This window comes from Medicago truncatula, chromosome 8 (genome assembly GCF_003473485.1).
Source record: "Medicago truncatula cultivar Jemalong A17 chromosome 8, MtrunA17r5.0-ANR, whole genome shotgun sequence".
In the NCBI taxonomy this organism is placed as follows: Eukaryota; Viridiplantae; Streptophyta; class Magnoliopsida; order Fabales; family Fabaceae; genus Medicago; species Medicago truncatula.
In genome coordinates this window covers 33,800,340-33,814,478 of record NC_053049.1, presented here as the reverse complement: position 1 = coordinate 33,814,478, position 14,139 = coordinate 33,800,340, and the positions used below count along the sequence as shown (strand labels likewise).

The window sequence follows — 14,139 nt, the reverse complement described above, 5'->3', positions numbered from 1 at the left end:
CATTTTTTTATTGTTACAAATAATGATATAAAATGTTACTGAAGATGGTTAGTAACACAGGATTTATCTAACAATTGATCAAATGTTACTAAATTTAATTAGTAGCATTTTTCTTGATTTGGTTACAATTTTCAATTGTTACTAAATTTCAATCATGTTGCAGTGATATACCGACTCAAAACCTTAACAAATTGGATTTATGGGTCCTATCATTTATATTCGCCCTAACTTACCTCACACTTTCCACGACCCGCTCTCTCCCCTTTGCTCTAATTAATATTTGCATTCATCAACGTCTATGTAAATCATGAAGTGTATTATAATAAATTTTGCATTATTTTGTTCGTGCATTACACTGTTGTTGTTTGTGCATTATATTGTCCACGATATACACCTGACAAATAAAAAAGTTGTCCCACAATTTAAAGGGCAGATCAAAAAATCTCAGGGCTCAATAAATGTTGTCCAAGGCCTTGCTTGCTCTCTTAAAACAAACTTTTGTATCTTAATTACATGTTGAAGTTTATGGCATTTCTAGGAAAAATGATTGTTTTAGGAGTCACTTAATGAGCCAAACGTTTAGTAACCACTCTTTGAACTTCAAATATGCACAAGGAGTTTCATTTAACCCTATTTGCCTGAGTTAAAAATGCCCCCCTTACTTACTCCTAAATTGAACATAACAAAGAAATTGTTACAAAACATGTACCAAGTCTACTTTCAAACAAGAATATAAGATTCATAATCATGTATTTAGAAGATCCCAAATATGATGCAGAACAATCATTGATTACTGGAACTAAAATTGAGAATCGAATAGATTAAGGTTTCCATTATCTACTTTTTTGAAATATGTATTAATATTGAGCAGTTTTCTGTCCTCAACATAACTTGATCAACCAATAAATTCTCATAAGAATGTGATATACATCCAATCTTATCTATCTATATTCTAATAAAAGTGAAATTGCATACATATTAAATTTCTTATTGATTATTCTTCATACTGACTTGAGCACTTAACAAATTTTCTTTTACATTCTAGGGGTCCAGAAATGCTTCCCAAGGCCTTTGCTTTCTCCCTCAAAACAAACTTTTGTATCTTACCTGTTGAAGTTTTCGGCATATCTTGAAAAATGACTGTTTTTGGAGCCATGAAATGCGGCAAACGATCTCTACAAAAGTTTATTATTTCTTGAACATCTGCATCAAACCCGTCTTTTAATTTCAAATACGCACAAGGAGTTTGGCCCCATAGATCATCAGGTCTAGCAACAACCGCAGCCTCTAAGACCGCTGGATGGCTATACAAAACCGTTTCTACCTCGATTGAGCTGATGTTTTCTCCCCCAGATACTATTATGTCCTTCAACCGGTCTTTGATTTCAATGTAACCATCAGAATGTTTCACAGCAAGATCGCCACTATGAAACCAACCATCTTTGAATGCTTCTTCTGTTGCTTTGAAGTCTTGAAAATAACCACTCATCATTGTATTCCCTCTAAACATTACCTCACCAACCGTTTTTCCATCAGCCGGAACACTATCCATTGTTGAAGGATCTTTGACATCAAGTTCCTCCAACCCTACATGTGGTACACCTTGCCTAGCTTTTATCTTTGATTTTTCTTTAGGAGGTAACATGTCCCACTCAGGTCTCCAAGCACAAAAAGTTCCTGCACCACATGTTTCTGTGAGGCCATACATGTGAGTAATATTAAAACCATTTTCTTCCATCATCGAAAGGATCTGTGGCGGTGGAGGGGAACCTGCAGTTATCACTGCTACCTTGTGATTGAGCAGCTTTCTATCGGCCAATGTAGAATTCGCAATCATATTCAAAACGGTAGGAGCTCCTCCCATATATGTTACTTTATGCTTAATTATATTGTCAAATATGTTCTTTGGAGAGACTTTCCTTAGACAAATATTGGTTCCAAACTGTGCTGCCACTCCCCAAGCTAAGCACCAACCATTAGCATGAAATAATGGAACATTCCAAAGATAAACAGGAAAGAGGGTCATTTGTAAGAGTAGAACGGTTGCGAGAGAGTTTAGATAAGCACCTCTGTGACTGAAGACAACTCCTTTAGGCCTAGATGTAGTGCCAGAGGTGTAATTTATACTTATAGGATCTAATTCACTGTGTGGCCTCACAATATCAAAATCATTATGTCCAATAGCTATAAGTTTTTCATAGTCATAACTAATTGAAGTAATGTCAATATTAGATGTGCAATCAGAGTCGATGATCATGACTAAAATCGGCTTTCTTTTCGCTCTTTTGGCTAGGAGGTCCAATGCTCCTCGAGCAACTTCGAGTAGTTGATAGTCTACGAATAGAATCTTTGCTTGTGAATGCTCCAATAGGACTGAAACCATATTTGCATCAAGGCGTGAATTAAGAGTACAAAGAATGGCTCCAGCCATTGGTACTGCAAAATGCAGCTCATACATTGCAGGGACATTAGGTGCTAGTGTGGCAACCTGTTTACAATCAACATGAAACAGCATCAGGGATTGTTCATTCACCTTACTGAGCATCAAAGTTAACTACCACACTTCACAATGCAGTGCAACACATATTATAGAAACATCAATGCAAGATAGTACAAAAGAAAAATAAAGTAGCATCTCGAAATTAAGCCGTTATATTCAAATTAAATACTACAGCAAACAATTAGAAAACTGAAGGAATAGATATAGATAGTTCAAGAAAATTAAAGACTTGAGAAGAGTTGCATGTTGTAGTTTTGTTAAGGCTGCAATTTAGCCTAGAAACAAGCAAGACAGGCTTATATGCTAGAATAAGCGACTAGCTACACTTATTCTCTTTCCATTCATAACAAAAATGTCACCTATCATATACTCTTCCCAATTTTCACAGTAGCCACTTTCTGAAAACGTAATACCCTAATTATCAAATAACCTTAAATGATAACTTGGTCAGTAATCACTACATGAGACTCTATTACTTTGTGAAAGCGTTTTTTATTTTCATTTTCTAAAGTTTGTGTTAATTTTACTTCCTGACAAAGAGATAAGACTCTTGAAGTGAACACTTGTGTGCATTTTTTTAAAATATTGGAAATGTGAAAGGAATTGTTTTCATTATTTTCATAAAATATCCCTAACTATCATTTTATCTCTCTTCGTGACGCACTTCTAAAAAAGCAAATATTAGTGAGGGAATTTTAGAGAGGGAAAATGTGAAATTCCTCTCTAATTCCGTCATTAAATTTTGCGATCAAGAAATTTATGAGAAATTTGATTTTTTCCATCACTAATTTCCTTCTCTAATTTTACTTTTCTTAGTAGTGACGGTAGTTCATTTTAAGAGTCTTGCGTCTTCTTATTAGCAAATTAAAATTAACACATATTTTACTAGAGAAAAATAGAAAATGTTTTTGCAAAGTAAACTTAAGATAAGTAGCGCTTAACTAACTTATAACTAACTTTGTCTCCAATAAGAACCATTCCAACTTTAGAATTGCATGAAGCACGTATAGTTATGATTTTAACAAAATTACTAAGACCACTAATTGTAGTATTGGAAAAAAGGATTAATATATGTCTACCATTGTAATATTAGTAGTTTATGGTTTACTTCCTGTGAAAAAAACATTAGATTAAAACCCTGTAATTTAAAGATTATTTGGTTTTTGACCTTCATGAATTTTGACTGTACATAATTGTGTAAGATAATGGAATGCTTGTCTTTCTCATTACTGAATAGAATGTATATATACAAGTGTAGGTCAACTATCTAATTATGTTACAACATAATTACGGGGAAATCATTAAAACTAATTATGACAAATATTATATTCTAGGGTTAATGGTGCTTTACCCCATGTAATATAGGTCACTTTTGGTTTTCCCCCCTGTAAAATATTTTTTTTGATTTACCCCCCTGTAAAAAAAGAAATTTTTGGAATACCCCCCTAATAGGTCATAAAAAACGACTTTATTTTTTTTTTTTGCTGAATTTTTTCATTTTTTTATGACCTATTAGGGGGGTATTCCAAAAAAAATATTTTTTACAGGGGGTAAATAAAAAAAATATTTTACAGGGGGGAAAACCAAAAATGACCTATATTACAGGGGGGTAAAGCACCATTAACCCTATATTCTATCACACCCTCGCAGTCGAAGCAGGAGGTTCACAGACGCTTACACTAGTCTGAAAGTCATAAAAAAGAATATGAGGGAGCCCTTTGGTGAAGATGTCTGCAATCTGATATCTGGAGGGAACATGAAGTACACATGCTTGACCACGAGCTACTTTTTCCCGAACAAAATGAATGTCCATCTCAATATGTTTGGTACGCTGATGTTGCACAGGATTACCCGATAGATATATGGCACTGACATTGTCACAATATACCAGAGTGGCATGATGAATGGGAAAATGGAGCTCTCGAAAAAGGTTTCGGATCCAACATAATTCAGACACAACATTCACAACACTTCTATATTCAGCTTCAACACTAGAACGAGAGAGAATAGGCTGCCTTTTTGAAGACCAAGAGATAAGATTGTCGCTGAGAAAAACACAGTACCCGGATGTGGAGCGTCTAGTGACATGACATCCACCCCAGTCAGAGTCAATGTAAGAGATCAGCTTAGTAATAGGGATGGTGATATGTGGTTATTTATGTGTGTCCAGTGTCGTGAATTTGAATTCCATGTCCACTGCCAACAATAATTTTTTGATTTGAAATACTTACTGGAAAAGAAGACGAGAGATTACCTAGTGATGCGGTCATGTGAGATGTTGCGCCAGTATCCATGTACCACTGATTGTCAGGAGTGTGGAGTGACATGGTGTGCATTGTTGTCTCAATGATGTCAGTATCTGAGATGAGGTAGAAGTTGCATACACCCGAGGACACTGTCCTAGAATGCCTGGCTGCTTAGGAGGACCGGCAGGGCGTGTCCACTGAGAGGTGGGATACGGAAACGGTGGCATAGCCCATGGTGGTGGAGTCCAACCCCATTGTTGCCACATTGGGTATTGTTGTTATTGTTGCTAGGGAGGAGCACACTAAGGTGAGGGGGCGTTGGGACCTCCAAACTGAGGTGCACTGCAGTTACCACGTCCCCCTCCACGACCCTGCTTGCCACAGGTGTGAGAACGGTTACCGAGGCGGCGGTTGCCTTAATGAGAGGTGTCTTCAGTAGGTTTCGGCTGAGTAGTGTGTGTTATACCCTGATTTTAGACCTAAAAATACTCGTTCAAATTTCTTTTTTACACTGATATTTGTCAATTCTCTGTTATTTTTTCTCTGAATCTTTACTCTTTTTTTAAACATATTTTACTGCCTCTGTCTGTCTTTTCTGACATTACAAGTCATTTAAGAACTCTCTGAAACGTCGCATTACTTTTCTTGCATTTTATTTCATAAAGTCATACAAAAGGGTATTTTGGTCATTTCCTGCAGTGGAACCCATTTTAGTCCCTGTGTTTGCCTCTGAGCCTTTCTAACTTGTCTGTACAAATCATTGTAGAGTCTTTTTTTAAAAAAAATCATTTCAAAAATTGCATCTGAGTCAGTTTAGTCCCTAGGGGCATTTTGGTCTTTTCCTGTCAAAATTTCGACAGGGAGGTATTTTAAAATACCTCATGTCGGTAATTTGTTCGTTTTAGTCCGTTTGTTGATTTTATTTTTCGTTTCACTTTACCTTTTTACCAATTACCAATTTTAATTCATTTTATTTTTTATTTACATTTCGGTCCCCCAAAAGGGTCCCAAAATTGCATTTTTGTCCAATACTTTTTTTAATTGCATTTTTTTTAGTCTTTTTTTATTATTGCAGATTAGTCCTCATATTAACTTTTTTGCAGATTAGTCCTTAAGTCCAAAACAGTCCAGGTGTCAATTTTCCATTGGGTCTCCAATACACATGGCAGGCTATAAATAGTAAATGTGTCAGATCCATCACAATCAGTCAAAAAAAAAATCAAAATCAATCACAATCAGTCTCAAACAGAATCTTTTTCTCTCTCTCATCCATAACAGAATCAAAACAGAAAAAAGCTGAGAAAAAGAGGAAGAACACCAAGAACACCAAGAACACTTCATCACCAAAATCAACAGATCCAAACCGGGTCTGCTCCAAAACAGCCCCAACCACCACAAAATCAACAAATCCGAACCGGATTCACTCAAAACCACCGCGAAACATCACATCAACACAAAAACGTACCGGATTTTCGAGCAAAAACAACACCGACGGGACACATAGCGCGCGCGCGAGGAGAAGAGGAGGACTCGAAGTTTTCCGAAGATTTTTCTCCGTTCTACGACAGAGGTAACACATTTCTCTCCTCTTTTTCTCCGTTTTCGCGCGCATATGTGTAGTGTAGAAAAAGTGTGAAAAAGTTTGTTACGGATATGTATTTGTAGATCTAGGCTTGTACGTTCGGATTTTGAAAATTTTGAGGCCGGATTCGGACACTAGAGCGAAAAGGATATCTAGATCCGTGGTTTTTTTTCAAAAAAAAGTGTGAAAAAATTTTCAAAGAAAAATGTAGATCTAGTCCGAACCGAACCGTTCTCGCTAAAACTAGTGCCGGATTTGTGTAGAGGAGGAGGAGACGAAGCTTTTGGTATAAAAATTTAAAAAAAAGAAAAAAAAACTCCGACGCGGTGGCGCCGCCGCCGGAAACCGGCCGGCCACCGCGCCGGAGCAGCTCCGGCCACCCTCCCACCATCTTCTCCGGCGTGTTTGTTTTAGAGAGAAGGGAGAGCTTCTCTCTCTAAGTTTAACTTAGAGAGAGAAGAGGTAAAGGTTTTGTGAGTTTTTTGTGTGAAAAATCCTTTTTATACTCCCTCCGTTCCCACGCGCGCGCGTGCGTGCTCTTGTTGTGTTCCCTCGCTCTGTGAACCATCAGATCTGGATTGTTCCAAGATCTGATGGCTGCTGTGTGTTTGATTTTGAATCCTGTGTGTGACTTTTTGTGTGGAATATGGTATATCTTCTGTTTGATCTAACGGTCACTGTGCTTCCTGCATTTTTACACTATCTTTTGTGCTTTTTTTTGGACCCTTGGATCTTTGATCCAGTGGCTGTGATGTGATCTTGGGAGTTAGATCTGGACCTCTGGATTCATCTAGCGGACCAGATTAAATCCTGCTGAGCCTCTTTTTTTAATTGCTTTTTAATTGTGTTTTAAATACCTTTTTTACACTTTCTTGGTGTTTTATGCTTCTAAAAAAATTTCTAAAAATATTTCCCTATCATTTTGATTTTTCCTCTAAGTTTTAGAATTTATTTGCTTATTTTTGCATTTATTTTCTTTACTTTGTTCTTTTAATTCTTGCTCATTAAATTCCATATATGTTCTTGATGCATTTTTTCATATTGTGATATTTTGGCATGTGAAATAATGTGTGAAAATATCTCTAGGAATATGATATAATGCTTTGCTTGTGTGTGCTCTTATGATCCTCACATTGTAGCTTAAATTCAAACCTTTCAAAAAATGGCTATAATGAGGGAATTATAGGTCATATGCATGTATGAGTGTTATACCTAAATTCTAGGTGTATTTTTACCACTTTATCTCATTTCATTACTTTTTTTCTCTCTCTTGCTATTCTATTCAATTTTGTTTACCTTTCTACTATTTTTATGCTTTATGATACTAACCATCTCATCTCACATTTCATTCATCCTATAGTTTTGGCATCATTTTTTCTATTCATTTCTATATCAATTGGGTTTGTAATAATCTTAGATAGATTAGTTCCTTTTAAAATTCTTCACAAAGACCATAACATGTATCTAGGACAATGTAAAGGACTATGGACATTATAAGGGATGTACACCAACACAAGCACCGACACGCACACACGTTGCATGATTACCGCTTAGATGTATGCTTAGGTTTTACAACGCTTAGAAAAAAAAATCATTTTCCAAAAATATGAATAACCTCACTTGAAAACTTTTTTTCTAAAATAGGAGTCAAAACTCCTCATTTCCCTTTTGTTTTCTTAAGAAAAAATCCCAATGAATTTTAATCATACTTAGACTTTATTTTGCAAAATAACTACTTCCACCTCACATTTTCCAAATCTCATGCCCTTGAGGCCTCTCATCTCCATTCTTCAAAATTCCTTTTTCAAACTTAAAATCAACCAACAAAAACAAAAACAATTTTCGAGAACGAACTACGTTTGGTTTTGATCCCTTAAAAGGGTACGTAGGCAATGAGTTAAAACTCCTCCAAGCCAAATAAAAATAAGATCTCAATCATCTTCTCTCCCCCATTCTTCACTCAAATAAAACTTCTTTTCTTTCAATAAGTAGGCAATAAAAAAATAAAGCGTAGAAATAAGCTTAGGAGAACGGTTCTTATGGAATACCATAATCGTTCCGGGTGCCTAACACCTTCCCGTAGCGAAAACGACCCCCGAACTTCGAATCTAAGGGTTTTTTCTCAATTTTGCCCTTCCTAAGAAAAAATAGAGAATATCAAAGATTGAAAGGTTCAAGCCTAATTTATGACTTGACACCCGAAAATCGCGATAACAGTGTGCATTGCAGCATGAGAGCATGTGTTTTCCATCTTAGCCATACCGCCTTCTTCCAAAGTGAGCATGGAACGAGCCTACTAGAATGCCGGAAGAGGGTTGCTCTGGCGAATCAAAGTAGCAATGTTGCGGTAAGCTTATAGGAGACCAAAGATCAGCTGAAGGACCATATGATTATTCTTGACAGAACAGCCGACATTTCTCTACTTATCAGAGTGCATCTTAAGGAGTTGACAATAAGCAGAGACATTGGGAAAATCATCCATTCGAGTGTTAGAGAATTCTTGCTCAAGAGTGACAGCCCGAGCATTTTGGTTGTCCTGAAAAATGTCAGTCAAACGATTCCATGTTTCCACAGCAGTGGAGTTTGGTTCCAGGATGGTGGTCAGAAGGTCAGTGGAGATTGTAGAATATATCCACTAAAGGACGGTGGAGTCAAGGGTGGTCCACTGCTTAAATTCAGCACTTGAGGTATCTCTTGGTGTGGTATTGTCCTTAGAAGGGACACCATGATGTAGAACTCGGTGAGAACGGGCAAGAATGCGGAATAGCTCGGCCCAGGTGCCATATTGGTCTTTCTCCATCTCAAGAACAATATGAATGTGATTCTTAATGTTGGAAACAGCGAAGGCAGGATGAAACTTTGTTTTGGAATATGTCGATGAAGAGGAGGTGTGTGTCATCTTACCGTAATAAGGAGTGGCAGTGTTGGTGTTTTTGTCGTTGCTGCTATTGTCGCTGTGATCAGATTCAGACATCGTGTGCCGGAGAAAATTGCACGAACATATTGGAGATGATGTGTTGTCGATCGGATGAGGGCACGGATGAGAGATCGCGCGTGAGAACAGGTTCACTATTTGTTTTGATCGCGGTACGGGGAGGAGTGGCGACGCACATGGAGAGGTGCAGCGGCTGAGATATGTGGGTTAGGGTTTGAGAGAAAAAGAGATAGAGGGACCGACTAGGGTGATACCATGTAAGATAATGGAATGATTGCCTTTCTCATTACTGAATAGAATGTATATATACAAGTGTAGGTCAACTATCTAATTATGTTATAGCATAATTATAGTGAAATCATAAAAACTAATTATGGTAAATATTATGTTCTATCAAATTGATGATATGGCAGGGGTAAACTGAAATTCACTCAAACTATAGGGGACAAAAAGTAGCTTAAATTTTGAAATTTGACGTCATGAAGATTCCAAACCAAGGAATATTCAAATAACAGACTTGGAATCTAAACATATTTTTTTAAGGGAGTAAACAAGAAACCGTTAATATTACAAGGGAGTAAACATATATTAACCATTGAAAAAACTAAGTCTCACATTAATTAAAGATAAAGTATGACTATATTTTATAAACCGATGTAGCCCTCACTTTAAAAGCTGATTTTGTAAATATGAATTTGATGCAATAAAAAAAAAAATTAATATGATATCAAAATCTATCTATTCGGATCACCAAACACAAATGCACAATAGTGAAAAAAGAAACATGAAAATGGTAACATAGATAAACATGAAGAAAAAAAAATCCTAAAACATTACTATAACTCTAATGATAGATAGTATGACAGAGAGAACTGACCTTATCTCCACGAGAAATCCCCAACTGGGAGAGAGCAGAAGCGAGTTTGAGACAACGTTGATGAGTTTGACCCCAATTATACTTCAAAGAACCATAAACAAGTGATGTTCTGTCTCTACAAACCTTTGCTGCTCTCTCCAAGAAGTTGATAGGTGACAAAGGAACAGAATTTGCATTGCAATGAACTAGCCCTTCCATTGATTCCCATGATCCTGGAACAACGTCCTGAAAAATAAAAGAAAAACGAAACCAGTTTTAACAAAATTTGTTTTAATTGTTCATTGTTCAAAAATTTATTTTAAACCACTTTCTTTTATAAAAAATAAATAAATAAAAATTGAGAGGGGAATTGAAATTCTAATTTCCAAGTGTATGACAATTTGGCATTTCAAATTTACAAATATTGAATTGCTCCCTTAAATTGTCACCTCTTGTCAAAATAATTTTTACCATGTTAGTTTACCATGTTAGTGTGTGTCCACGTAAGCTTAAGTCAGTTGGTAGGAACAATGCATAATATATGCAAGGTCTAGGGTTCAAACCCCGACAGCCAAAAACAAAATAAAAAAGTGTTAGTGTGTTACATTTTTTTTGACGGGAGGGATGAGTATTTTGACTCATATTAGACAATTTGAATAAGTGATTCAAGACTTGAAATATTGGTTTACTTATAAAAAATAAAAAATAAAAACAGCTTATTTTCTTCCATTATATAAATAGATTTAATTAAAAAAAATTAATAAAAAATATATTTAGTCGGTTTAAACTTGTTTTATATCTTGACAAAAAAAAAAATCTACTTTCTTATTTAAAGGATATTTATGCCTTTTGAATGTGTACTTCTAAATTTGGTGAGAGAAGTTGAACACTATTTTTTTTTTTCCTTCTAAATATAGACAACCTTGAAGGCTTGAATTTGAGAGCCAAATGGCAGCGCGAAGTTCTTGTTTTGATGTCAATCAAGATCAAGATTGGTGTAGATATTAGAGATTTCATAGCTCATAAAACTATAAGTTTAAACCCAGCTAGTAATATAAAGATTTCATTTGTGCATAATATAGATCTTTCTTTTAAGGTGACAACTAGGGTACCCATGGAAGAATGGTGGGTAATTTGCCCCAACCAATACACATTAGCCATATAAACATATTTTTAAGTGGTATCCATGAACTATCTTGACCCCACCAAGTAATGCCTTCATATAAAGGTGGCAGGTGGGTCCTAACAGACAACGTCCAAACACCATCAAGCGTTTTCTTCATTTTCTGTCATTCATATTCAGGTGGCTTGTGGCACAAATTCATTTTCCGTTACGACCTTACGTACCCTTTCAGAAACTTTAATATAACCAAAATAATACATGCATTTGTCTCAGATCTTACGTACTCTTTCAGAACTTTAATAAAACCAAAATAATTCATTAATTGCATATGACCTCCAATTCCAACATATTTTCATATTCATTAATTGACGTAAAAATACATCAGTAGATGCATTTTAACATAATTATACATTGTTGATGTATTGTAATTAAACTCTTTTGTCAAAAATTTTGAATAATTGCTTTTTTTCAAGAGAATAAATAGTAGAAAAATGAAGAAATTAAATATAGTTACCACAACTGAACCCAAAACAAAATGTCTTGAAAATCCAATAAATTGAATAAAAAATAATAACCAAAAAAAATGAATTTTATGAGAAGAACTGAAAAATTTGTTTGAATTCGATTTAATTTATTGTTTATAGCATAACTGTTTATCATAATAAATGCTTATATATAAGCTATTTTTATGTTAACAATCAAGTGTATTGGGGAATGGGCCCTAGTATGTAGCCTGAAGTTCATCGATAAGTGAAATTTTATCAACAAACATTTCAACCAGACAACTTCTCTAAAACAATATATAAAATAAAGTTAATTTATTTTTGTATAAACTATAAGCTATTTTTTTTATAAGATATATGTCTCAGAGAGCATATGAATACGAACATGTCATAAACTTACAATGTTTTCATGAGTTCTTTCAAACGATCTTGCAAACACTTATATCACTAGATAAACTCAAATAAATCAATTTAAATTTATTCATTATGTTTTAGCAAAAAAAAAAATATAAATAATCGCACGTGATGAACTTGAGATGTCTTTAATGGCATTGTATGATCAACTTTTTTGTTTTATAATGCATTGTAAATTTTGTATATATGATATTATTTTGAAGTCATTTGTATATAGTAGGGCTCCTTCGGGGTGAAAATTCTGAACTACAAAAATAATACTACTTGCTAGTAATATTGATTTTCAGATTATTATTATCACCATTATTATTGTTATTATTAATATTTTTACAAGAATAGTAATATACATTCTTTCAGCAAAAAAATAGTAAGAAAAAAACACTTACATTAATCTCTTGACGTCTTATTTTTCCATTTTGGGTCTGCCTATGTGAATGTGGCTCTCCCTTTTGATCCAAGTTTATGCAAGTAATTATCTTTGTTTCCACTCTTTGTTGTCTACATGGTGCATGTTTGGATAAATTGACTTGTGCATGATATTTGTGATGAAACGGTGCATTTCCAAGAGCATTTGAGAATGGCAAAATAGATGCCATATGATTTAATTTGAGTGAGAATCGGTGAGGAAGTATTTTAGCATATGGAAGTACTTCATTTAATATTTTTCTCATTCGTGACTAATAAATATAGTTTACCAGCAAACAGGGTAAACTGAATTTCGTACTAAATTGTCATTAATTACCATAAATGTCTGACCACACCTATACTTGAAAATTGAAATATCGAACCTAACTAGTATTACTGTAGGCAAGTGCCTCCACTTCCATTTTGATTTTTTTTCTAACACACAATACCACATGTATATGTTTCTTCTTAGCCATAAAGTTTCTTTCGATGAATTACTTATTTTTTTATGATTAAAGACATTGTTTCGGTCCTTTATTTTTTACATATATAATATTGTAACTTTATATGTATAATACACATGATCGTTCTTAGAATTTTAAGAGCATTATGCATAGTATGAAAAAAGCGTCACGTATATAATATATATTATAATATGATATCGATAAAACCTTATTTGATCCAAACTTACCATACTCATAGTGTAATATTTGAATGGAAAATGCTAGTTATCCCGATAGAATACATTGTGACAATTCTACAAATGGTTTTTTACACTAAATATAATTATCTTAATTACATCAATTCCCTCCCATGTTTTCCGCCAAAAACATTGTTACTTGGCTATAAAGCATGTCGTGATGCTTTCGGGAAAATTCTCTCGCTATCAATAGCATAAGTGTAATATAACTCCAATCTTGTAAACACTAGTCTTATTTATATCGGATAAGTCATAATATAGTCTTAATTCATCTAATTAAGTCTTTAACCGTGGATAAATTAAGAACTTAGATATAACAAACAATCGTCGGCATCCTTCCATGATGATATTGAAGCTTGGATACTATGGGCATAATTAAGTCCAAAAACCCCACTTCCATGTGTCATACCAGTTTCTTCATGATAATTAACGTAGCTAGGATGAATTTCAAGTTATCTCACTATTATTGCATCAATTCCTTAGTCAAGAATTTAACATTACAGTTTCATAACAATCGTGTAAGATTCATTATTAAATAGGATCCAATTCACTTGATTTAAGTATTGTATGAAGTATTCATGAACTACTTCGTTAATCTTGGTAATAAATATGATTTAATTAGGTCTACGTACTAGGACTTTGGGGTGATTTAGATTGAAAGAATTGACTTAAATAAATCATTGTGCAGTTTATGTGAACCTATTTTGCTTACTAGGACTTTGGTCCTTGTTGTCATGCCATGCCTTACTTGTCACTACAAAAATGTCAGCTCAATATTTTTTTTAGAGTTAACGGAAAAATCTAATTTCAGAGATCAAAGTGGCTAATCGATTTTGAAGTTGGTTTGGGTTTTCTTTTTAAGTTAGGGACAAGTC

The 14,139-nt window shown here is 34.5% G+C and overlaps 1 protein-coding gene across 1 annotated transcript; it reads right to left on the bottom strand.

Moving 5' to 3' along the window:
• Positions 1 to 821: 821 nt before the first annotated feature.
• Positions 822 to 12,797, bottom strand: LOC11440539 (probable acyl-activating enzyme 2). Its single transcript, XM_003629127.4, has 3 exons — positions 12,546 to 12,797; positions 10,141 to 10,365; positions 822 to 2,488 (listed from the first exon to the last, which is right to left on the bottom strand). Exons 1-3 carry the CDS (start codon positions 12,753 to 12,755, stop codon positions 995 to 997), a joined length of 1,929 nt encoding a protein of 642 aa, XP_003629175.3. The 5' UTR covers positions 12,756 to 12,797; the 3' UTR covers positions 822 to 994.
• Positions 12,798 to 14,139: the final 1,342 nt, after the last annotated feature.

What these genes read in the sequence shown, in the direction of transcription:
- LOC11440539 (XM_003629127.4), bottom strand. Translation starts at nt 12,755, where the DNA reads ATGGCATCTATTTTGCCATTCTCAAATGCTCTTGGAAATGCACCGTTT. An exon ending in TAAGACGTCAAGAGATTAAT is followed by an intron (nt 10,366 to 12,545) that starts GTAAGTGTTTTT and finishes TTTATTTTTCAG; the next exon opens with GACGTTGTTCCAGGATCATG. An exon ending in GGATTTCTCGTGGAGATAAG is followed by an intron (nt 2,489 to 10,140) that starts GTCAGTTCTCTC and finishes GATTGTAAACAG; the next exon opens with GTTGCCACACTAGCACCTAA.